This window comes from Dunckerocampus dactyliophorus, chromosome 1 (assembly GCF_027744805.1).
Source record: "Dunckerocampus dactyliophorus isolate RoL2022-P2 chromosome 1, RoL_Ddac_1.1, whole genome shotgun sequence".
Classification (NCBI taxonomy): Eukaryota; Metazoa; Chordata; class Actinopteri; order Syngnathiformes; family Syngnathidae; genus Dunckerocampus; species Dunckerocampus dactyliophorus.
Genome location: NC_072819.1, coordinates 48,668,194 through 48,694,826, shown reverse-complemented (window position 1 = coordinate 48,694,826; position 26,633 = coordinate 48,668,194). Strand labels below are relative to the sequence as shown.

At 42.4% G+C, this 26,633-nt stretch overlaps 1 protein-coding gene across 2 annotated transcripts in view; it reads right to left on the bottom strand.

Moving 5' to 3' along the window:
• LOC129188639 (interleukin-1 receptor accessory protein-like 1) overlaps window positions 1-26,633 on the bottom strand; it is a 210,332-nt gene that overhangs the window by 14,888 nt on the left and 168,811 nt on the right. For both annotated transcript variants that reach the window (XM_054789477.1, XM_054789485.1), the window contains exons 7-8: window positions 10,005-10,137; window positions 1,745-1,890 (exon numbers count right to left, since the gene is read on the bottom strand). In XM_054789477.1, coding sequence (XP_054645452.1) covers window positions 1,745-1,890; window positions 10,005-10,137 — 279 coding nt within the window. The remainder of the gene's footprint in view (window positions 1-1,744; window positions 1,891-10,004; window positions 10,138-26,633) is intronic.

The window sequence follows — 26,633 nt, the reverse complement described above, 5'->3', positions numbered from 1 at the left end:
GGGGGTTATAGCAAATGGAGAGGAACTTGCAGTCAATGCTTGAGCTGAAGTTGAAAGAAACATAAATATAAATAATAAGTAAATGTAAACACTGATGACACTTAAGTTTGCAGAATACAGTAATCCGTAGGTCTGTCTTGATAATCAATAAATCGCACGATAAATAAAAACTAATTCATTTTGCCGGCCTCGATAAATTGACATGAGCATGCGTGTTTGTTTTCCTCCTCTATCTCTCTACCAAACAGGCTGGATGACAAGAGGGTTCACTCGGTGCAAACAAACGCACTCAGAACAAACGCGGAACAAACTCGGAACAAACTCGGAACAAACGCGCCCAGCTGTTGAGACAGCTGGGCGCGTTTGTTCTATAGCGGAATGAACGGAGTGAGCAAACCCTCCTGTCAGTCATTCAGTCTCTTTGTCCCCGTTGGCGGGGCTGCTAGCAAGAAACACAGAGAGTGCTGCAGCCTGCAAGTGAACAAACGCAAATATGAGTGAAGGCACGAAAGCAATGGCTTCTAAGGCGAATGCCATGGCCCCAGTGAGAGACTATTCCGGTTTTAAAGAGAATTAACAAGGCGAGCCCATGAACACCGACGAACTGATATGTCGCATTTGTACAAAAAAAAATACAAAAACGACGAGGCACGGTCAGTGGAGTGAATCCGCGTTCAGTTCAAACGAAATTGGAACTTTGAGAGTGTTTCAACAAGGGAGAAATGTGAGAAAATGTACATTTACAGCCACACGCACGTGCACAAGTCTGATTTATGTCTAATATGTCTTATATTACATCGGGTAATATGAGTGTAAAGGTGACTATAGGGGTACTATTTCATGTCTTATTTTATGAGGGCTCCAATAATGTTAAAAAACATGTTTAGAAAGTCGTAAACAGGTTTTCTACTTTCTAACTACGAAAATATTCAATTCACACATGAGGAATCCTACTTTGCGGAAATTCACTTGTGACGGTTGGTTCTGGAACCAATTAACCGTGATCATCGAGGGACTACTGTACTGCAGAAAGTGGGGAGCTGCTAGACCCCATGCTTAGTTAAAAAAGGCAGCTGCCAAGGTTAAGTGTTTTAAGTCAAACCTAACGTTCCGTGTAAAAGACAGTTCCAAATCACAGTTAAGAATAAGTCATATTTTACGTTGCTGTGTCAGCCACAGCGGCCATATTCTACGGAGCAGAAGTACATACCACTTTCCTGCGTCACAATAATCCATTTCCGCTTCTACGGTTATCACCAGGAGGCTGTCTCACAAGATGTAAGTCTCACGTGATAGGCTGAGGTGTTATGGAATGCTAACCATGGCGGTAGTGAAACTCAAGGTTTTCATACGACCTGTTTTTCCAGATTTGGTTGAATTATTCAACTTTAGAGGTTCCACTGACATATAACTTGGAGAAACTTGGAGGAAACGGTAAAGAATTATGCAGAGGGAAGAAGAGAAATAAGACGACATGAATATGAACGATGATGAAAGGTGGAATTGTGCGTCATTGCCAAACAATAGAGCGGCTTGTCTGGCCCTGTACACTCCAGAAGTGTTTCTTCTTCTTCCTCTGCAAATGAACACTTCCGCAGGGTGAGGTGGACGAACTGGCTCTTGGTGTCATTTGTAATACTGTCCTGTTTTTCCATCCCAGAGGCCAAAACATAACCAATCAATTATTCGTGCTGCTAAATTGCTGCAAAAATTCCCTGAATTGTGGCTTTAAAAAGCTCTATACCTTTCTTGACAAGTTGGATATTCGCATGTCGCCGACCGTTGCCGTTCTCCACGTAGCAGGTGTAGTTGCCCAGGTCGCTCTCCTCCAGAGAATCAATGGTGAGAGAGATAGACACCTCTTGCTCCCCCAAGTGCTCACGGATTGTCCTGTAGGGAAGAGCAGAGTGAAATCCATTTCTGGTGTGACAAATAAGTGCCAATGTTCCTGCTCGGTCTGTTTGAAGTGGAAAATGTCTGATGATTTAACTTTGGATCTTTCACCATGCAGTTGCAAATAGAGGTGCTCCATGATGGCTTTCTTACCGATATTCGATATACTGATTAGAGATGCAACTAACAATTATTTTCTTACTCGATTAATCTGAAGCTTGTTGTTTGGATGAATCAAATAGTCGGTTCGGCCCTAGATGGACCAAATCAATATGAACCGAAAAAAAAACAGCGGTTTGGTTCGAAATGCATCAGAAAAGAGGCAAAAATGACCATTGCTGTTTTCCAAAGTCAAAGCTGATGTGTGCGAGTATCTTGTTTTGCCTAAAATGCAAAGACAGTAGATCTGCTTTCATGGATGACTAAGGAAAATAAAATATTGGCATTTGAAAGGCTGAAATCAGATGATATTTACATTTAAACCCCCCCCCCCCCCCCCCCCAAAAAAAAAAACAATTACTCAAATACCAAGATAGTTTTCGATTAATTGGACAGCGTTTCCACGAAAATGTAATGATCGTGGCGAACTGCCACAACTTAGAAATGATTTTTTTAAAAATGTGAAAACAATGTTAAGTAATGCAGTACAGTACAGTATGAATGGACATACTGTAGCCATATCAGGATTGTGAAGGTAGTGTGGGTCTATGTGTCACACACATCATAAACATCACTTTGTCAATGTCAGCTGACATGAAGCCCCCTCCTGATTTGCTCTTGTGCATCGGCGGCAAAGCAAATGGAGAACAGATGTCCGCAGCTACTTTCGTCTTTGTTATTCTGGTTCCGCAACAACTAACTCAGCAGTAAGTTGCCTACAAGAGTTATCTGTTCATTTGTAGCGGCTAGTTATGTAGCACATGGCTGTGCGTCGCATCATGAACTCCACTATAGCGATGTGTGTTTTCGACACCTCCGTTTGTCAAACTACTATTTCATGATGAATTGTAAAACATATCCGATGCTGAAAGCATTCTCTACATTCTCTGTTTACAATAAAGCTAAAAACCGTCTTTAGAAGGTCATAACTTCTTACTATGAAAATATTGTATTTCGAAAAAAGGAAACCTCATTCGGGTCTGGAACCAATTAACCGCGATAAACGAGGGATTACTGTAGAAAATTTGTAGAGAATTTGCTTTTGTAGTGTGTGTGTGCGTGTGCGTGCGTGTCTCCCAGGCATTGCTGCTCAGTGAAATCCAAAAATATCAAAAACACCCGTGGACAACGAGAACTCATCACAGTAGGGGACCAAAAAGTCATAAGCAGAGTATTGCGTCTTTAATAAAATATGGATTTTTTCTTGAGGAAATGTTTCTTCTGTTTACAGTGTCAATCCAGAAAGAACTCGTGACTTCAGAACTGGTCTCAGATTGGTGTTTTCTGGTTTTCTGTCTGCCTGGAGAGAAATACACACAGTCAATCGCTGTGACATGATATTGTCCAGCACTATTTCCAAACCTACTCTGGCTGTTTACAGCCATCATTCAACAGATAATAACAGATCGTGTGCACCTTCTGGTCTGCTGGGTGCGGCAGCTCTGCCGCCAGTGACATTATAATGGTCGTCAAAGCAGAAAGCAGCCATCTAGTGCACCAGTAATGCCTCCATAGATTCCTCGGCTTTCTCCAATAATCAGTGAGGGATGGAAACAGTGATCTGACCTGTGTGGGAATTGTAATACTGACAAAATAATGCCTAAACCCTGAACATTCCAACAGCCATTTTCACGATGGAGCCATACTAAGAATTTTTTGAGTTGGCTTTCTTGAATGTTTTCATTGACTGACGTTTAGGAGGACCAATGAAGGCCGCAAACTGAGGGCCATTGTCATGAAAGGTACAACTGTCAGGTAGTGATGACGAACTTCATTCCTGTAACCGACTCCAATTTATATGAGTCACTCACTGAAGAGAATCGGGTACTTGACTCAAGTCATTCGTCGCAGAGCGCAGAAACTTGCTACATGCGCAACTAGTAAGTTAAACTCAAATCTTGGCCATGCTCTCGTGGGACAGTTAAACTCGAGTCTTCTTCTCACATCCACGAGTCAGTGAAACTCCAGTCTTTGTCGAATACCCGTGAGGCAGTGAAGCTCGAGTCTTTACCAATCATCCATGAGCCAGTGAAATTACAGTCTTCGTCAAATATCGGTGAGTTAGTGACACTCGATTCTTTGTCGAGCACCCATGAGTCAATGAAAATTGAGTCTTCGTCGAACACTCGTGAGTCAGTGGAACTGTAGCCTTCATCGAGCACTCATGAGTCAGAGAAACTCAAGTGTTAGTTCAGCACCCGTGAGTCAGTGAGACTCCAGCCTTTGTCGAGCACTCATGAGTGAGAGAAACTCAAGTCTTTGTCGAGCACCTGTGAGTCATTGGAACTCAAGTCTTTGTCGAGCACCATTGAATCAGTGAAACTCGATGGAGCACCTGTGAGTCACTGAAATTCGAGTCTTTGTGGAATACCCGTCAGTCAGTGAAACTCGTGTTTGTGTCAAACGCCCGTGAGTCACTGAAACTTGAGTTTTCATCAAGTACCCAGTCAGCGAAACTACAGTCTTTGGCAAGCACCTGTGAGTCAATGAAACTCAAGTCTTTATCACGCACCTGTGAGTCATTGGAGCCTGAGCCTTTGTTGAATACCCATGAGTCAGTGAAACTTGAGTTTTTGTCGAGCATCTGTGAATTAGTGAATCTTGAGTCTTTATCAAATACTGGGGAGTCAGTGAAACTCAAGTCTGTGTCAAGCACCCGTGAGTCAGTGAAACTTGAGTCTTTGTCAAGTACCCACAGTCAGTCTTTGTGGAGCACAAGGAGTCAGTGAAACTTGAGTCTTTATTTATGTACCTGTGAGTCATTGGAACTTGAGCCTTTGTTGAATACTCATGAGTCATTGAAACTTTTTGTTCCTAAAACTTTTTTTTAGGAGTTTTTGTTGAGCACCTGTGAGTTAGTGAAACTTCAGTCTTCATCGAATACCCGTGGTTAGTGAAACTCAAGTCTTTATCAAGCACCCATGAGTCATTGAAACCTGAGCCTTCGGGGAATACCCGTCAGTCAGTGAAACTCCAGTCTTTGTCGAGCACCCCTGAGTCAGTGAAATGCAAGTTGTTGTGAGTCAGCACCTGTAAGTCAGTGAAACTCGAGTCTTCATGGAACACCCATGAGTAAGTAGAACGCGAGTCATCCGAGAGCATCCATGGCATGTGTCAGTGAAACTCAAGTCTTTGTTGAGGACGCGTCAGGACGAGTCAGTAAAACTATTGTTTTTGTCGAGCACCTGTGAGGTGCTGGAATTTGAGAAAAAAGTCAAACAAATTTCATGGGGCACTAAAGATCTGTTGCTTTTTCCACAGGGCTTATTCATTTATGTTAACAGTTGCAAAATGAGTGTTGACATGTGTGACATGTTAACTGGTTTCCTTTTTTAAGAAGGCTAGCAGTGAGTTCAAGACTCGCACATCTCTACTGTCAGACCCAATTACCAGAACCTCCTAAAACTGTTAACATGTCTACTGCCATGCTCTGCTTCAAACTCTAACGGACCTGTGACCAACTTCAGGCACAGTACAACCACCGTACGCCATGCCATTGTCTGCTAAAAACAGCACACACATACACACGCACACACACACACACACACACACACACACACACACACACACACACACACACACACATGCAGGCTGCTTGCCTTATACAGTCGCTATATTGTCACAGAATATCGAGAGGAAACAACAGGAAAGCAAAGTGCAGCACATCTCCTGCTGGGCATCTGTGCAAGTCCTCTGATGATAGACGAGCATATTAGGCTTTTAAGGTTACAAAATTGCAGCTATTTCCAGCGTACGCGTAATGATGCATGAGGCTAATAGTGTGAGGAGGTACATGGGCCACTTGGGCATAAATCTGCCTGCCGCGGGGAACCTGAATATGGAAAGTCCTCTAATTTGTGTTGATCAATGAATGGACTAAACAAAGCAGACTTCAATTTACTGCCAAATGAAAGCCCTGCTGCTGTGGCAATATTGGGCATTGCCTGTGCAAAGTAAAAAAAAAAAAATTGCAATATTAATGCTTGCTGTGAAATATCTTTTAATGGCCGACACAACACAATGATGACATCTTAAGGCCTATCATTTTGTGGCATGAGGGACCAGCAACACAATACGCACTACTTTCAAATGACATGCCCTGAAGTAGCTATTATGTATGTTTGTAACGGACTAATATTAGGGATGTCTGATAATATCATCCCACCGGCAAAAATGTTTTATATTGGTCAATATCGGCATCGGGTTTTTCCCCTATGATTAAAAGCGATACAGCCCTTTAAGCGCCATAAGCAACATCACTGTGGCCATAACAGTCCACATGCAGTATATGCTTTGCTTAACCGTGTTTGGGGTGGCAGGATGCGGTGGGTTGTCAGGTTGTCAAAACGCCGCTAATGGTGAACGGGCTAGCTCACACACATATATGTAGACGGCGCATCGAGCGCTGAGCCGTACGTCAACGTCGCCGCCATATTGGATGTGGCAAGAGTCAGAGAAGTGAAAATGCCTCATTCATTTGCTGCAAACCAAATCCCAGTGGAATAACATTTCACAGGTAAGACTTAACAATTACCTTTGATAGCTGCATGATTTGGCCATTAGAACATGGTTTTGAGAGAATAATTCGCATGTTGTGGAAAACACTGTATTCCCGTGCACAATTCATTCATTCATATGTCTATAACGTAGCGGCCTGTAAAAAAAAAAACGCAGAAATATCGGCAGGCAGACGTGGTAGTTTGCTTACGCGAGATGTTGTTTACAGCCACGTCGAGAAGCTAACTGCTGATGCACATATCGGTTGTTAGTTCCACAACCGATATGTGTTCATTCCACGACAGGAGATATGTGATGTTATACATGTCGGTATCGATATCTGTTGATATCGAAGTCCGAAATTGTGAGTTCGACAATATTGGCATATTGGATATCGACAAAAAAGCCAATATCGGATATCCCTAATCAATATATACAATATATAATATATGCAATTAATATAACCCTTCTCTTAAGAGGATCCTCATTTCTTCATTTTCCAGAAGTTACTGGTTGAGAAAAAATGTAGCCAAAGCATCAGGATTACACAGTCTTTATAATCGTACAGTAACCCTCATTTATCACAGTTAATTAGTGCCATACCCCACCGTAATAAGTGATTTTCCGTAAAGTAGGGTTCTTATTTATATCCAATATTTTTGTAGTTAGAGCATAGAAAACCTGTTTACGAGCTTCTAAAGTACTTCTTTTTTAAAGATTATTAGAGCCTTCTTGTAATGAAATAACACCCCTATAGTCACCTTTAAACTTGCATTACCCAATATAGTCGACATAATGACCGAAAATTAGCTGTTTAAGACTTACATAAAAGTCATCCTTGAGTGTGTCGTTGTTAATATGTTCGGTTGCTAAGGGAAGCTGAGTGGGGGGTGGACAGGAAGTGACATCGGGGGTTCAGAGTTAAGTTTTAGCTTGCTGTGGGCTACGGCCGCGACAATAGCTCATGTTAGGGATTATTGTGCCTGCAATATAAGCCTGTTGTTCCGGCGATCAAGTCTGGTGCTTGTGTGTCTCACCGAACATTACATTAACAATACTGACACCCAGCGACCAGTGTAGAATTCGACATATCGCAACCTCTTTGAATGCATCCTCTGAATGCCTACATTTGGATTTTATTACATTTTGCCATTTCCAAGCTTGAAAATGCTTCATTTCGGCAAAAACGATGTACCATTATGCAAAATTCAATATTTTTAGGAAACGCCTTTAATTTATTGATTATCACCATTGCGCTATTGCTCAAGTTTTATACAGAAATGATTATGTTGAATTGTTCCTTATTGTAACTTGTAGGCAAAAAATAAACATACCACAGTAGCACAGGGACACACATTAAATGAATAAAAACAAAAAGGGGAGGGCAGACTGCAGCAAACAGCAACACAACTAGCGAATTGGAGAGTACACGCGCAATGCCCACACTGAAAGAGACTCGGGGTTATATGCTCAGCTTGTTCCCTCATTTGCTGATCATGCGTGAAGCACACGTCCTCGTCTCTATCATGCTGTCCACCAGGAACTCTGTAGGCTCTAATTGGCTCGGTGTCTTTCACGAGAAGAACAGTGGCGAGAACTGGGTGGAGCATGCTAACAGACATCACAGACTGGGCCGCTAGCTCCTCCGCTCAGCCTTGTCACACTGCTCAACGTTAACCTTTTCATTAGACTGCCTTTTTTCATGAGATAGGATTTCTACTTCACAAGGACCGTGATGTCTTCCTCCTGGAGACTTTATCAATTAAAAACAGAGCTGAAGGGTTTCCTGCTGCGCCCAAAAACATTCAAATCGCTCTGACATCAGATGTTATTACGCTACTTTGCTTTGTTACCAATAACACAAAGCTAAGATGTCAGTGTTTTGTTCAGATTGCTTAGAGGTAACAAACCTAACCTTGGTTTTTGTCATCAGTTCATTCCAAAGGACCAACAAAAACCGAATACAAAAACCAAATACATTTTTCCCCATAAGAAATAAGTAAATTGGAAACTTCAACAGTCGGTACAATCGTCATTACACACAATCTCTTATGTGTTTCCCTTAAACCGTCCCCCCTTGCAACCTGTGCTCAGCTTCCTACTCTTTCATTACAGTCCTATTGTAACAGATACCCTAGTACTTTGCTACGCGTTCTTTCTTGAATTCAGTATTGTTTCTCCCCTTCTCTATCAAGGTTATGGAGCTTGCAATGTTTTTGCAGGAGTATTTAATTAAAAAATAGCTTATATTCCTGTAACACTCCGAAATATGAAGTGTGCCTGAACGCCTCTTCAGTGAATGGCACACTGTGCTTATTAAGAGGAAAGAAGGAGACAGACACAATACGTTCATCGTTCTGCGTGTGTTCGCCATCTATCCATCCATTGTTTTCCTCTTATCTGAGGTCAAGTTGTGGGGGCAGCAGCCTAAGCAGAGAAGCCCAGACTTCCTTCTCCCCAACTACTTTGTCCAACTCTTCCCAGGGGGCCGGGCCAGTTGAGAGACATATTCCCTCCAACGTGTCCTGGGTTTTCCCCGAGGCCTCTACCGGCCTCCCCGGGGAGGTGTCCAGGAGGCGTCCTAGCCAGATGCCTGAGCCACCTCATCTGGCTCCTACCAATGGACAGGAGGAGTGGTTCTCCTGTGAGTTCCTCCTGGATGACAGTGTTTCTCACATCTTTAAGGCAGAGCCCAGCCACCCTTTGGAGAAAACTGATTTTGTCCTTTTGGACCTGCGATCTTACCTTTGAGTCTCAAAGCTCATGACCAAAGGTGAAGGTAGGAACGTAGATCGACAGGTAAATTGAGAGCTTTGCCTTTTGGCCCAGCTTGCTCTTCACCACAACAGACCAATGCGGAGTCCGCATCGCTGCAGAAGCCGCACCAATCCGTCTGTCGATCTCGCGTTCCATCCTTCCCTCACTCGTGAACAAAACCCGGAGGTATTCCTCCGCTTGGGGCAGGATCTCATCCTCGTCCCAGAGATGGCACTCCACCCTCCACCTGGGAGAGAACCTCGAATGTCATCCCCGCTGCTTCACACTCGGCTGCGAACCGACCCAGTGTTCATGGCCCGATGAAGCCAACATGAACACTTTATCTGCAAAACGCAGAGACCCAATCCTGCAGCCACCAAAGCGCATCCCCTGAACGCCTCGGCTGCACCTCGGAATTCTGTCCATAAAAGTAATGAACAGAATTGGTCATAAAGGGACGATGTGTGTGTGTTCTATGACCAAATAAACTACCCACACACACATAATAAAGATGATTAAAGGATTCCCTGGCCGGAATCTGTCTATAGTGTGAATTTCTCTTGGAGATGAATAAAGTATCTATCTTCTTCATCTTCTGATGCACCCAACAAGCCCACATCATAATCAAGATACTATACGATTGATGTAACAGGTAACATTGCATATCATTTGGATTGATAACCAAATAAACAACATACTTAATGTCACTCTCTTGGACCCGCTCCTCATCCAGATCCTCAATGAACTTTTCCCCCTTCATCCAGTAGATGAGCGGGCTGATATCACCGCTATAGCCAAAGAACGCTCTGCACGTCAGGTTGGCCGGACTTCCTGTGGGAGAGAGAAAGGGAGAAAGGATTAATACGTCTGGATCGGCAACCCTTCTACTCGTTCAGCGGGAAGCAGACACGATGACAATTTCATCATGCACAGAAACACTGCTCAATTAGTCCTGTTCACTTCTAATTTGATCCTTTTGAATTAGATTGAACACCCGTTCTGTTTTTTGGAGAGCCTTCAGCTATCACACTCCTCTCCCGTGGAGTCATCTTCCAGTTCAGCCTCGGGGCAGACAACCTCCGCTGCAGCTCTGCTGTTCAGAATGACCCAGGCTTGCACTCATCATCCCCTTATTGTGCCATTGCCCGAGACTGCTGGGGAATTTATCATGGTGCACACCTTCTCTCTGTCTGTTCACATTCACTCTTTCCCATGCAGTATGTGCTACTATGTGCAGAGTTGGGGAATACAGTTACTTGTCGTTAACATTGAACGCACGTTACTTCGACGAATGTTGCTTTTTCTCAAATGTCCACTGGAGGGCTCTGTGGCGCTACTGATCAGGAGGACATAGAACAACAATATTTAAAAAAGAGAAAAAAAACAGCCTTTTTGGCAGCCATGAAGCTGATCCTTTTGTGTAACAGCATGCAGCTGGACAGCATGTTGTGTTGCTGCAGCCACGGCTTACCCACAGTGTCACTCTCCTTTTCCACACGCCTATTGTTGCACGCTGTCCCCTGCTCATATGTGCACTATATGCACAGTCTGCAAAAACAGGAGGATGGGTTTGCAAAGTGGAGTTCATCTCTCGGCTGCACAGATCTAAACAATCAAACTCCTGAGTAAGACAGAGAAGCAAGCAGGAATAACAAATAAATAATGAGGTCACATGCGGTTCCTTCCTTCATGTTTTTTGGCAAGACAGGAAGCAATTAAAGAGGAAGAAGCTACACAAGAACAGCACAGTGTGAGTTAGTCTGACTCTGACAGTATAGGTGACTCTAAACCTGGAAAACAGAATATGCTTATACGGTTTCTAAACTGTGAGACTGAGGCTTGGAAACTTTGAAGAGCATTGGATGGATTGGAGAGCATGGCAGAATCTGCAGAAGACCTTCACATTGTTGGAATTAGCCCTCAGGCTTTTTGCATAAGAAGCTGCATGTCACTTATTGTCCAGCACTTCATTACCGATTCCAATGTCTACCGATGACGATATTGACAGCAGTTCTTCCCTCAAACTAATGTTGTGTCATGAACACGTTATTCTTCTTTTATTGTGATGCCACTGGATGCATTTCACAAAAAATACTGCAATATAAAATACAAGTTATGGAAAAAGGGCCTAACTCTGCCTGTGACTCGGAGTGATACTTCCTGAGGTGTGGAAGTACTGAAGGACAATGACTTACTCCCTGCTCGCATTACCAGCGCTTTATGTCATGTATCCCATGACAGGTTGGACTTTTGTAGTTTTGGTTTTTCCTTAGTTCTCACGTCGTTTCCTGTTTTGTGCCTGTTTCTCTGTAGTTTACAGGCATTGCAAATTGCATATTTACAATCCGAAGGTGAAACTTGGAAATAATTCAACAATGCAAAAAAACCTCCTCATACCGATATGATCCGATATCTCATTTTTAAGCCAATATAGTGTATGTCACACATCCCTAATTTTGGACCGCTTTGGATCCCTGACCTCAAAGTGAATCACCCTTCCGGTCGACACCAATGACCTCTGACATCATAAATGCTCTTGGGGTTGAATGAGGAAAAAAATCCCACAGATACAAAAGGTGTTATAGCTGCAAAGAGGACACCATCTGTATTTTATTCCCTTTCCACTTCCTGCAGGTGTTAATGGCCATGTGTCTTGAAACTTCAGTCCATAAACGCAACATATAGCCTGAACTGAGACCACTTTGTACACTGAAAGTGCAAAATCTGCTACCACAGATAAATTCCTGAACACTGCAAGGTCCTGAGTGCCGAGAAGCATCATTGCTCAGACATTGAAGGGTTACACCAGATACAGAGCCCTTTAATTGCTGTGGCTGGGAGCCCTCTCTTGTCAGCAGTGGCGGTGGCAGATGTCCCAGTTTAATTGTCTCTCTGAACAGCGTTTCACTGTGTGTTGTTTATTATAGCTTGCACCTCTGTAATCACATCTTCTGAGCCATCCATTGACAGTGCTGTGTCCATGTCCTCATGTGTACTGTCAATCTTTTCCAGTCATACTTGCAATGTACCTCATTATCGTCTGCCAAAGTTTCTGTTAATTACTTCAGGTAAAGTAGATACCAGGGGACACGATACAGTGCTCCCCATGTTCACATGTGGCAGTCGTAAAACGGAAATGCTCGATGTGGCGTTACAAAATTCCAATTGCGCTGCTCTCTGATTCTCCGTTTCGCCAAGAGCAAGCTGTGTCTGCAAATAAATATTCTATCACTGTTGAATAATCCGTGGCGAATACACAAATGAGCGAATAACAAGTACAATAGCAGAACAGAAGATGACATTTTCAAAGATCAACAGGCGCTGTGTTCTCATGACACGCAATGTTCTTTATCTCAAAAGCACCAGCTATTATTGGCCCCCAATCCTGGAGTCCTTAACTATGCCACCCTCGTGTCGCCTATAGTCTTGCACAGTTGAATTCTCTAAATGGAAATCTAATCAGACATGAATGGAACATCACACTGATGTCTTCATAAAACATTAGACAAAGGCCACGCTTCAACAGGGGTAAGACGGTTGAGACTGCAGTTGGGTGAGCATCAGAGGATGATGCCGACTGTCATCTTGGAAGCGAGATCTTATTTTTAGAAACGTATGCGCAGTGAATATTACAGGTTGACTTCTTTTCCTCGCATTGCTCAGCTAGGCAGGAACACTAAGATCAGACTTATCAGTATTCTTTATTCTCTGTCCCCTCAAACCAGTTGGTTGAGGCAAACTGACACCCCAATTCAAGCCTTTGTTCTGTCCAAGGGTCAGGGTCGTTCGACTGTCACAAAGCGGATGCTCACTTGGAAAGATAGACTAACCCCAAGAGTGATTTTTGGTTTCTATATGCATGGATGACTTCCAGGTGCTGCCAAACCTGTCAGATGTTATTTACAGTCAGGTGTCAAAGTTCTAAAGTGTGAAGTGACTCACACTGTGCTTCCCGTCCATTTTAGCATTGTGGAATATGAAAATGGTTAAGTCCATATGTTGTCAGGAGAACATTTTTTGGGGGTAAAATGTTAGCTTTGTTAGTGTCCACATCTTCCACATATTGGAAAACGGTCGACAGTGGAGTTCCTTGTGGCATCACATGGTTGCGTTCAGAAAGAAGACATTCACAGCCAAAAAAAGTAGACCTTCAAACGGCTGATGGCTGTTTGGGTATTCTGCAGCTATGGCTGTCTCAGTAACACCAAAGTTTCCAAATGTTTGTGATACACAATTCTAAATAAAAAACTGCTTCAATCATAATAATTTCGACAGAGATATGCAGTTGGGGTCATGAGCTTTGGTTAGTGACCAAAAGGACGCAGGTCAAAGCGGCCAAAGTGAGTTTCCTCTGTAGGTTGGCTGGGTGAGAAGCACTGTCATCCACGAGAAACTCGGAGTAGAGCTGCTGTTCCTCCATGTTGAGACCTGGGCATCTGGTTAAGATGCCTCCCGGATGCCTCCCTAGGGAGGTGTCCAGGGCACCTCTGATCGGTATGATCTTGGACACGTTGGAGAGACTATGTCTCACAGCTGGCCTGGGAGCATCTCAGGATCTGCTGAGATGAGTTGGACAAAGCTGCCGGGGAGAGGGAAGCCTGGGCCAACCGGAAGCGGAAGAAGATGGATGGATGGAACTTAGGAGTCTACCGTAACCCACCATTAATGTCTGCATCTGTGTACATTCCTTCCCATGTGTTCAAAAAGGCCACATTGGACATGAAGACCATGTTGACGTCTGGTAAGATCACCATCAGGTTGAAACAAGTGTTACGGAAGGACGAAATGTCAGCTGCAGAGAGAATGCATTAAAACATTCTCCTTTCTCTTTTGGTTGACTGCATTTGTGAACTAAAACAATCCTAATGCTGGGCGGTCATGATGGTCACGAGGCCATGATTACTGAATGTCAGCTTGCCGTCGGAGTAATGGCTCCGACAGCAAATAACATTTGAGGCTCAGTCTCCAATGACTCGATACATTCAGTGCCATTCAGACAGAAGAAATCCATCACTCTCTCTCTGATTATTCAAATATACATTGTGGCCTGCGCATGGATAATCAAATGGATTCTTTCAGTGCCCACAGCGTGCTTTTCCCAACCAAGCACTCCAGTGGTGTGTTATATATGACTGTGACATCGCATAATCAAGTTTCATAAGACTTTGTCTACTGTTGTGTGGGTCGTTCTTGCTCCAGACGGAAGTCGGTGGTGCTAAGCCTGCTGCGTTAATTTAAAGTTTTGCATTATCATGGCGAGCATCGCTGTAATCCAATGCCGTTTCTTCTCTGATCCCCTGTGCCAGACTGAAAGTACACTTGCCAGATTGCACTCTGTCTCTATGAGCTTTGCAGTCATCTCCTTTTGGCTGCCATTTCAAATTCTGAAGATGACATTGGCCTGGCTTTTCAACCACGTTACATGCAGGGCGGAGATGCTTTACCGAGACAGAAATATGTTTCATTGCTGAGCAATTAAACACCCTCGGAGTCCGTTCACTTAAAACAACACAATAAATGACAATGCTGTGAAGAGGTAGGAGTGAAGGGAGGGTAAATTATTACTTGCAGGGTAGCAGTCAATCAAAAATCTATCTCGATATCATCACATCAATCACATCATACATAGTATGTACAGCATGATGAATAGCAAATAATAGAAGCTCACGTAAAAGAATGCAACACTGATAATGAGAGATTACCATCAGGCATGTGCCAAGCCATTATGTGGTCTCTAATATGGTCACAAAAACATATTAATCACGGTTTGCATCTGACTGCATTTCACCACCCAAACTGACTGACAAACATCTGCTAGAGTCGGCGTGCCAGGAAGCAAATTAGGAGCATTTCAGGATTATTTGCTTGGACTAGTTTCTATTGTTGCCATCCCAAATCATCTGAATTATCAGGAATAATCCAGAACATGTCTTCAACGGTGCAGTAACGTTACACCAAATATCAATGCTCAGTGCCAGCTTCAGAGGAATTGAGGGAAAAAGGTTGTAAAATGCAATGAACACAGAAAAGTTTAGTGGGAACCCTTGCTCATGAGTGTTGATTTGTCAACCTGCATTTTGCGTTGCACTTACAGATTTACGCACGTGCAGTGCTTAGTCGAGTCAAACATTGTTGCACAGGCTGGCGGTGTGCTGCAGATGAAAACAAAGACCAGGAATTTGACCTAATTATGGTGCCGGACTAATCCCAACATTGACTGGGAATGAGCAAGCATGATTGCTTATTGATAATGAGAGGGTTTAACAGTTTTTTCATGCTTCATTATCATGCTGACTGGCTCTTTTGGATAGCTTTTCTTTGCAAAGGTTAAACACTAGGTGCATGTGAAGTTTTAACATTTTAATTGGGTTAAATCAGGGGGTTCCAAAGTGAGGCCTGGGGGCAGTAGCGGCCCACGGCACATTTTGGAAATATAATTTAACAAGAAAACTAAAAAATCTGCAGAAATGGAAAAATCAGCAGTAATTTTACAAGAATGAAGTCAAAATAGTTTTTTGTTGTTGGTTGTTTGTTTTTTTGTTTTTGTTGGTTTGTTTGTTTTCTGTTGTTGTTATTTTTGTTTAAAAAAATTGTAATATTATGAGGAAAAATAACTTCATTTTAGTAAGATAAAGTTGACATGGTAAAGAAAGACGTTATTTTTTTAAGTCATAATATTAGGAGAAACAAAACAAAACAAAGTAACAATAGGAAAATGTAAAAAATTAGGTTGGGAAAATTTATAATGTTAGGTGAAAAAAAGTCTAACTATTATAGGGAATAAAGTCATAATTACGAGATGAAAATTTAAAAGGAGAAAGTTGAAATAGTTGAAATAGAAAAAACAGCAGAAATTAAAATGCATGTGTCACACTTAAATGTTTCAGGTCATCAAACAAATTTAAATATTAGTCAATGATGACACAACTGAACACAAAATGAAGTTTTTAAATGAAACATTTTATGATTAAAAGAGAAAAAAAAATCCCAAGTTACATGTCCCTGTGTGAAAAAGTGATTGCCCCCTAAAGCTAATAACTGCTTGGGCCCCCCTTAGCAACAATTGCAATCAAGCGTTTGTGATAACTTGCAATGAGTCTCTTACAGCACTGGGGAGGAATTTTGCAGAATTGCTGTCATTCAGCCACATTGGAGGGTTTTCCAGCATGAAGCGCCTTTTTAAGGTCATGCCACAGCATCTCAATAGGATTCAGGTCAGGACTTTGACTAGGCCACTCCAAAGTCTTCATTTTGTTTTTCTTCAGCCATTCAGAGGTGGACTTGCTGGTGTGTTTTGGATCATTGTCCTGCTGCAGAACCCAAGTTGATTTCATCTCTAAGAGCCCCAGACCATCACACTACCACCACCATATTTTATTGTTGATAGGTTCTTTTTCTGAAATGCGGTGTTACTTTTATGCCAGATGTAATGGGACACACACCTTCCGAAAAGTTCAACTTTTGTCTCGTCAGACCACAGACCTGAGTATTTTCCCAAAGGTCTTGGGGATCATCAAGATATTTTCTGGCAAAATTGAGACGAGCCTTAATGTTGTTTTTGTTCAGCAGTGGTTTTGGTGTTGGAACTCTGCCATGCAGGCCGTTTTTGCCCAGTGTCTTTCTTATGGTGGAGTCATGAACACTGACCTTAACTGAGGCAAGTGAGGCCTGCAGTTCTTTGGATGTTGTTGTGGGGTCTTTTGTGACCTCTTGGATGAGTCATTACCCCGCTCTTGGGGTCACCCCTGGGAAGGTTCACCAATGTTCCATGTTTTCACCATTTGTAGATAATGGCTCTCACTGTGGTTGGCTGGAGTCCCAAAGCTTTAGAAAAGGCTTTATAATATAAAGGCCTTTTCCAGACTGATAGATCTCAATGAATCACTTTTTCACACAGGGGCATGTTTGGATTTTTTCTCACTAAATAATACAAACGTTTCATTTAAAAACTGCATTTTGTGTTCAGTTGAGTTGTCATTGACTAATATTTAAAATGTGTTTGATGAAGTGTGACAAATATGCAAAAAAAAAGGAAATCAGGAAGGGGGCAAACAGTTTTTCACACGGCTTCATGAAAAAGATGTTGGGGGGTGGATGGCGCTAAGGCGCTAATGCCAAGGCTCGTGGGGAATTACTGGGGAGATTGGAAGGGAAACGCTGGCAGCAATTTCCCTGTAGCTTTTATTAGCCCAGATGTGCAGTTTGCTGCCGGCTCCTTGAATACTGCCTACATTTTCTGCTGTCTTTTATTCACCGCGCTGCCATACTTGATTCTCTGTGTCTATGTGATCTGCCTGCTCAAAGGTCACATTGTTGCATTAAGTGTGTTGCTTGTGGGCACTACAGTAGGGTGAATTGTCATCCCTGGTGTGCACGCCTTGTTTCTAGGCCACCCGGCTGCTTGCACACTACATGCCAAACCATATCTGCACAAATACACAGTGCTCCTGGGAGGCTCCAGCACAACAATGCACCCCTGGTTGTATGTACACGTGCACCTCAGCGCATATCTCTCTCACACATGCAGCCACATAGGCACTGTGCTGTTTAGTATGTAAATGATAACGAGGTAACATACACTGAACATGATGAGGCGGATAAGAGCCCAGCGTAAAACATCAATAAACTGAGAGTAAATATTTCTAATTGTTTGAGTTACGTAATGCAGATGGAGTAAATTAATGACTAAGACACTTTAAACGGTGCATCCTTGAGATGAGCTTTGCCTCATTCACAGTAAACCCAATGTGATTCGCAATGTGTAAATGGAGGGAGGGAACGGCGTCTACGATCTCTGATCCCTGCCACTGACACTAAAGACAAGCAGCCGTCCCGTACGTTTACAATTCATCAGACAAGGAGATAAACACGGCCTCGCAGGAACAGCTGCAAACAAGCCCAACAATTCGCAGGAATTACGAGCGGGAGCAGTGCCAAAGCGAGTGGGAGACGAAGGTGGGAGGAAGAGGAGCCGCAGCTTATAGCGTTCCCGCAATTCAATCAACAGCGGCTTTGTGTTCTGATCCCGAGTCGGAGGCGGTGTGAATACGTGCAGATGGAAAGATGGCGAGCTGCAAAGATGATACACATGACAGTTTCAGGTGTCTCTTTGAGGACATCAGAAAGCATCTCAACTGCTAAACAGGCTGTGATACCTATGCTATCATACCATGAAGTACAGCGGAAGCTCGGTTTTTGTCATTAATCCAATCCAAAAGGTCTGACCGAAACGAAAAAGTATGAAAAGTACAGTGGTCACTAGACAGAACAACACCTGCAATTGCGGTGCTAACACAAAACGACAGCACAACATGTAACTAGTAATTAACACTGTAATTAACTTGTTAGCTTAGTGGGTAAATAATTATTACAAGTACATTTTAGAATAACTGTTTGCATTGATGTATATTGATTGAATTATTAACTGAGTGCCTTAATGTAAGTGCAGTATAAATACACCTGTTTTATTATTAACTGAGTGAGCATTTACAAGTAGTTTATAGAAATAATGCAGGTTCCAGAAATAATAAAGTTTAAACAGAAATAAGTGAGTGCTAACACATAGTGAAGGCCAGCCGGGACTAGCAGCCAGACAAGGGCACAAACAAGTCAGTAAGCCTTGAGATAGACTGGGGGAAAGTATGTGTTTATGCTACATAAGTGTCAACAACTCAGCGACTATCAACTATCAACTGTCAAAGAATCCGAGAGTTATCTTTGGAGACACTGGCGCCAATGTTCTGAGGAAACAATCATAAAAAGGCGGAAGAAAAGAGAAGAAATGAAAGAAGAAGAAGCAAAAACAGACAAACGCGCATAACTAGCAGACTCGGCCGGCGAAGTTAAACAGAGAGATCAGCTAACATAGTTCAAATCAAAAGCATGGACTCACTTTAGCTTTTTATAGCATGGACGAGACACCGCTGACTTTGCAGTATGGAAGAAGTGTCTGTCGAAAATAGGACACACGGGTGGCACGACAGACATGAACAGAATGAATATTAGTATTGCATTCAAATGCTATGTTGTGTTATTCAATCAAGAGACGTGTGTTTAGTTTACGTCCTTTGTTGTTAAAATTGTTGTGCTGCTCGATCTTACCCGGGTCATTCTCTGTATCTTTTTCTAAAATTTCCTAAAATTGTTTTCTTTGTTAGTTTCTCATAATATTATGACTTTTAAAAAGAAACAACAAATCAACTTAATGCATTTTTTTCTCCTGATATAATAACTTTATTCTCCTAATTTTTTGTCTTTTTTATCCTAAAATTATTGTTCTTTTTTTCCATTTTTTGTTTAATTTTATTTTTAGAATATGCCGAGGGCTCCCGGGATGCACTTTAGACACTTGGGTCTGACAAAAACAAAACTGTTTTTGAGCTGATCTGTGTGTGACCTTGTGATAGTCTGATAGCACAACTGTCCCCCAGAATTGGACCCAAGGTGACGACATTCAGGTCTGAGTCTGGCGTCCCCGAAGAGGAGTTTTGCTGGGGCTTCTGGATTCTCACATGAAATGATTTAAAAGTGCCACGTCTGTCAGTTCATGTGTGACATACATGCATGCTGCATATACACTTTACATTTCCATTTTATTCTATTTCGAAGCAGAGATCACAGGAAACTGTTCTGCATTCTGTGTCTGGTGTAAAAAAAAAACAAAAAAAAACTCACAAAAAAACACAAGGCGGTGTACCTCCAGCGACAGAACTAATGAAGCAGGTAATGAATGAACCTGGCTTTCACAAAATCAGCATGCACAGCCCAAGTATAATGGGCTGCAAACGCAAATGAGTCACTTATCAGCTACATTGTGTCTCGTTCACCGATGCTGTTTGCGCGAGGACCAGATGCTATTACATGCGCAACACATTAGGAAAGATGACATGTAGCAAAGGGTCGGAGGGAATTTTTTTTTTTTTTTCAGATAATGCAAAATGAGTCATTTGGAAAAGCCACGGTAAAATCAAACCAATGAAAATACAGTGGAACCGTGGTTAGCTTCATTAATCCACTCCAGAAGGTCCGGCTCTAACCAAAGCGTACTCTAACTGAATGGCTTTTTCCTAAAGGAAATAATGTAATAACTCCTCCATTCCCGAAAGCGTTAAAACAAAATAAGTTTTTGTAGTTTTACAATTATAATTTTACATGCAGAAAACTATTTGAAATGCTTAGGAATACATACAGTGGTGTGAAAAAGTGATTGCCCCCTAAACCCCTGAAGTGGTTGGGCCCCCGTTAGCAACAACAACTGCAATCAAGCGTTTGTGATAACTTGCAATGAGTCTCTTACAGCGCTGGGGAGGAATTTTGCAGAATTGTTGTCATTCAGCCACATTGGAGGCTTTTCCAGTTTGAAGTGCCTTTTTAAGGTCATGCCACAGCATCTCAATAGGATTCAGGTCAGGACTTGGACTAGGCCACTCCAAAGTCTTCATTTTGTTTTTCTTCAGCCATTCAGAGGTGGACTTGCTGGTGTGTTTTGGATCATTGTCCTGCTGCAGAACCCAAGTTGGTTTCAGCTTGAGGTCACCAAAAGATGGCCGGACATTCTCCTTCAGCAGAATTCATGGTTCCATTTATCACAGCAAGTCTTCCAGGTCCTGAAGCAGCAAAACAGCCCCAAACCATCAAACTACCACCACCATATTTTACTGTTCTTTTTCTGAAATGCGGCCTTACTTTTATGCCACATGTAATGGGACACACACCTTCCAAAAAGTTCAACTTTTGTCTCATCAGACCACAGAGTATTTTCCCAAAGGTCTTGGGCGTCATCAAGATGTTTTCTGGCAAAATGGAGACGAGCCTTAATGTTTTTTTTGTTCAGCAGTGATTTTGGTCTTGGAACTCTGCCATGCAGGCCATTTTTGCCCAGTGTCTTTCTTATGGTGGAGTCATGAACACTGACCTTAACTGAGGCAAGTGACGCCTGCAGTTCTTTGGATGTTGTTGTGGGGTCTTTTGTGACCTCTTGGAGAGTCATCGCTGCACTAAATTTTGGTTGGCCGGCCACCCCCGGGAAGGTTCACCACTGTTCCATGTTTTCTCCATTTGTGGATAATGGCTCCCACTGTGGTTTGCTGGACCCTTAAAGCTTTAGAAATGGCTTCATAACCTTTTTCAGACTGATAGATCTAAATTAATCTGTTATGTTTTAACAGCGGGGCAATTACTTTTTCACACAGGTCCATGTAAGTGTCCCTTAATAATAAAAAAATCATTTAAAAATTGCATTTTGTGTGCAGTTGTATTGTCATTGACTAATATTTAAATTTGTTTGATGATCTGAAACATTTAAGTGTGACAAACATGCAAAAAAATAAGAAATCAGGAAGGGGGCAAACACTTTTTCACACCACTGTATAAATGATGAATGTAAGGGATAAACGAACATGTAAGGTTACTTTTACCTTCACTGAAGACGTTATGTTGGCAAAGGCACAATGTGGCAGTGAGATCAACACGGACACCACCTTTGTTTCTTGAATTCGGAAGTGTTTCTCACGTCAAGTGTCTTTTCTTTTGATCACGGCTGAAAAATAACCCAAAATGGAGCCAAAGAAAATTGCAAGTGCCAGAATTTTTTATATAGAAGGTGAGAAACACGACTGAATTTAAGAAATAACTCATAGGAAAACACGACGGTGGTGTTGACCTCGCTGCCACACTGTGTCTTTGTCAACACGGCTTCACGTCTTCAGTGAAGGGAAAAATACACGACGCGGAAAATGTATGCGAACGAAGGCAATGTTTTGGCGTTCATTTTTAACGTTAACCAAAAAACCCGCTAATGGGAGCCTCCACCGTTTGTGCTATCAGAACAGTTCACATCGCTTGAGTTCAGCTGATCATTTTAGTGTGTTCTTAAGACCAAAACCACCTTCTTTCTCTCTATTTGGAGCCAAATATAGCCACATATTGTGTTCATCTGCATAATTGAGCCTCTGAGCAGCTGTCAGTGTGAAATTCCCAACTCAAAGTGCAAACCATTGGCAGGGGGTCTATCTACAGGCCCCCACCCTGCTGTCTTCTGGCACCTCTGGCTCACTCATCTACTTCCCTACTTGGCCCAATTTTGCCCCTGCCACACTGAGTACCTCAACACTGTGCCTAAAAATATCTTAAATGTATGCAAGTGTGTGGTTGTGGACCTTGAGATAGGGCAAGCTGGAGCCTGCTGAGGGTGATGTGCAAAACAGCACTTTAATAGCTGAGTAATTTCCTTGGATCTCTTTGTGCTGGGTCAGCCTTGTAGGCCATAAGTTCGGTTACTGAATGGAAAAGTTGAAAAACCGATGAAACATTCACAAGACAATACAAAAGGAGGTCCCGAAGCCTGCTTCTGCTATTAATGTCTGTGCTTCTAATACAAGTTTGCAGTTTCAGGTCTTTTCTTAAACCCCATATCAACATTTGTGTCAGTCAGTCAGACTGAGACCATGGATGTTTACAGACGAGTGCTGATTCTCGTGGCAAGACAGGACAAAGTGCGCTCCTTGTTGCCTCAATACGGGTGTTGGGCACCCTACGTGTGACAGCAACACATGTGCATTCATGTCATGTTTGTGTTGTCGTGACACGGTGATTGGTTTTTGTGATCGGCTTTGAAAAGCATTTATCGGCATGTGCCAATTTTTTACGGAAATCGTCCGATACCAATCTATCAGAGCATCCCTAGTTTTTATAATTATGGTATTTTGTGACATGCATTGTGAACAGAATAGTACTTCAAATACTTTAATAATATGAATGAAATGATAACTAAGTAATAAATTCTGAAATTCATATGAAACAAAAATTCACAACAAATTGTCACAGTAAAACCAGCGGCAATACACAACAAAGTGAATGTGCAAAAACGTTTCTACAGTACATTAAGTGCATATATTCCGCACAATTTTTAAAATGATAATTGATACACAATTTTGGCGATGTTTGACTACCATTACAAGAGTTTTTGCTCGCTAATCCTACATGCATGTGCACGTGTGTTCACTGAGCAAAATGAAGTTACTTACACAAAGTTACTCGCACATTATCACCTTCAAGGACTTGCTGCAGATGGCTTTTGCAACGAGTTACTCTTAATTTAGCACCAAAATGAGGCAACAATGTCTACTTAGGTCACGTTCACACTGCAGGCCAGTTCCAATTTTTTCGCTCATTTGTGACCATTTTTTCAAATGCGACCATGGCCTCTTTCCTGTGCGGCTAGAAATCCGGTATGTATCCAATGCTCCTGCAGACTGAACGTTCGTATATCCCACCTATATGGCATCAAAAGGCGTGTCTTGCCGTGTTAGAGTTGGGGACAGATACTCACAAAAAAGTTATTCTTGTCATCCGAAAATTCTTTTAAAAATCTGTCAGTGAAGCGGTTCATGTCAATGTCCCACTGCACTCCTGGGAACAAACATTTCAAACTGACATCGCCAAATGTTTTGCTCTCTTTCTTCTTAGTCTTGTGAATGAAAATAATTTGGTTAAGAAAATGTCGACTCAGATTTGGGCAATGTTTTCTCCTGTAAACACACGGTACTGCATGTACAGGTATGTTGGTATGATGTTCTTTTTCTGAAATGCGGCGTTACTTTTACGTCAGATGTAATGGGACACACACTTCACTTCGAAAAGTTCAGCTTTTGTCTCGTCAGACCACAGAGTATTTTACCAAAGGTATTTTTTCTGGCCAAATTGAGACGAGCCTTATTGTTCTTTTTGTTCAGGTTTTGATCTTGGAACTCTGCCATGCAGGCCGTTTTTGCCCAGTGTCTTTCTTATAGTGAAGTCATGAACACTGACCTCAACAAGCCTTAGCAAGTGAGGCCTGCAGTTCTTTGTTTGTTGTTGCGGGGTCTTTTGTGACCTCTTGGATGAGTCGTCGCTGCGCTCTTGGGGTCGTTTTGGTTGGCCGGCCATTGCTGGGAAAGTTCGCCCCTGTTTCATGTATTCGCCATTTGTGGATAATGGCTCTCACTGTGGTTCGCTGGAGTCCCAAAGCTTTAGAAATGGCTTTACAACCTTTTCCGGATTGATAGATCTCAATTAATCTCAGTTATGGTTTAACGGGGGGCAATCACCTTTTCACACAAGGCCATGTAGGTTTGGATTTTTTTTCCTCCTTAACAATAAAAAGTTTCATTTAAAAGGTGTATTTTGTGTTCAGTTGTGTTGTCAATGACTAAGATTTAAAGTTGTTGGATGATTGGAAATATTTAAGTGTGACAAACATGCAAACACTTTTTAACACCACTCTAAATCCAAATTGGGCATCATATCCTGCAGTGTGAATGTAGCCTCAGTTTTTTGGTTTGGTTACCACCCTTTTATGTCGCAGTACCCTTCCCTAGGCGAGAGACAGGTCACCAGCCGCAGGGCAATAGAAACAGATGATCACTGGGCAGTCCAAATAGCATACCAGGTTATAAGCAGCCTGAGTACCCAGAGAGAACCAACGCACGCACAGAGATGCCCAAACAGAGATTCAAACCCTAAATCTCCTGACTGTGAGGCCAACATGCTAACCACACTGTGACCGGGCAGCCATCCTTCCTGCTTATGAGGCGGAAAATGATCCTCCCTATTAGATTATCAAACAGCCGAGGTCATCTATTCAAGAGATACTGGCAAGCGTAAAAAGTGAAATGTATGAAATTGACGATTTTCAATGGTAAAATGGCTCCAGAGGCACGTAACGCTGAGCAAGGGATCACCTTCAATTTCTTTCTGTATGCAAAGCAGCATCCATGTCTCAAAGCACTCTGGTGAAGACAAATACATTAATAAGCACTTTATCCCAAACTTGGCACATACAGCATTTTTTTTAAGTCTGAGAGTTCACAAAGTTTAAATTTCACTACTGCCAGCAAACTGAAAACCTTTTCCAGTGAGGTCCGTGACAAATTGTCATTATCTGAATACTCTTTGGATAAATAGGAATTAAAATGATCTCATAGAATTGGCGAGCACAGTCAATCGAGGTGGTGATACACAAACAAGTCAAAGAAACAAACAGCTCAACACTACATGTTGATCCAGGAGGATATTTAGCGTTTAACTGTGTCTATGGTCCTAATAAAAGATTGTTGCAACATCAGGACCTCACACTGCAACAAGTGTGATTGGAGAAGAAAAAAAGTGAGAATGCCCAAACTAGGTCACAACAACATTTTGTCATTACCTCAAAGCCATTTTGCTCAATTGAATGAAACTTTATATCATGACAAAGGGAAGAAAAAGAATTGGGATAGTTTAAATCATAGGCTAGGAGATATCCTCCTCTCTGCTTTCGATGCACTGCTTAGAAAATCACAGACTCTCCCTCTTAAGTTTGTTGGCTCTTGGGCCTTTTGCTGAGCTCAGGGCAATTCAGACATAAGGACGAAGGACCAGGTATCCATCACATCTTTGCGCCTCTAAAGCGTCAAGCTGTTGGCTGATATTGAACAAAAGACAATCCAATCAGCTGGATCGGACCCAATTCTCAGACCCTATTCCCACAAACCTTACCAGGATGAAAGTTGCAGAGTTGCAGAAAGAACCTATTTGAGAGGAACAACAACAAAACACAGTAGCTGCTTGTGTCAACACATGTGGGGCAAATACAGGTAAGCACGGGTGTTTTAAAACAATATTTGTTGAGAGGGAAATAATTTCCCAGGAGGCTGTTCCTCACAAAGACCGCTAGTCAACATCCGCACAAAATTGATGAGTGCCTTCATGACACCGTGGTAGACGAGAGAATTCCCTCAACAACAAGCCGGAACAAGATAGATTTAGAGGTGTTTTCTGAAACGGACCCAAGAGACTAATAAAACATTCCCGGAAAAAGAATAATGTCGGCTCCATCGTCCCTCGCATTCTTTTTTTGTTCAGAAACAAAGAATGAGAGTGATAGTGTGGAAAGATGAGGGCCACTTCAGTTGATGGAGGCTTGCCAACATTATGTACCAGTGACAGAAAGAGGCTGTTAACCCCAGTTTGGATGGTCAAAGCATGGGCGATCATCCTCATGAGTCATGGTGACCGAAACGCTGTTTGGCTGGAAAAGGCAAATGGGAAAAGTGTTGCTTCACACTGATCCCAGAGATAAGGACAACATTTGAGCCAATAAACGGGTCTAAGGGCTGCTGGAACATGACAATCCATCATCTCCAGCCTCCATCTGTCCCACACCTTGACATATAGAGAGGAACGGTAAAGGGTTTTAAGCGCTCATTTCACTTTGACCATGCCATCTCATTCAGCCATTCCCAAAGGGATTAATGATGGTGGCGTATGTTGCCATGGAATTAAAGGTAACGGATCCTTGAAACTGTGAT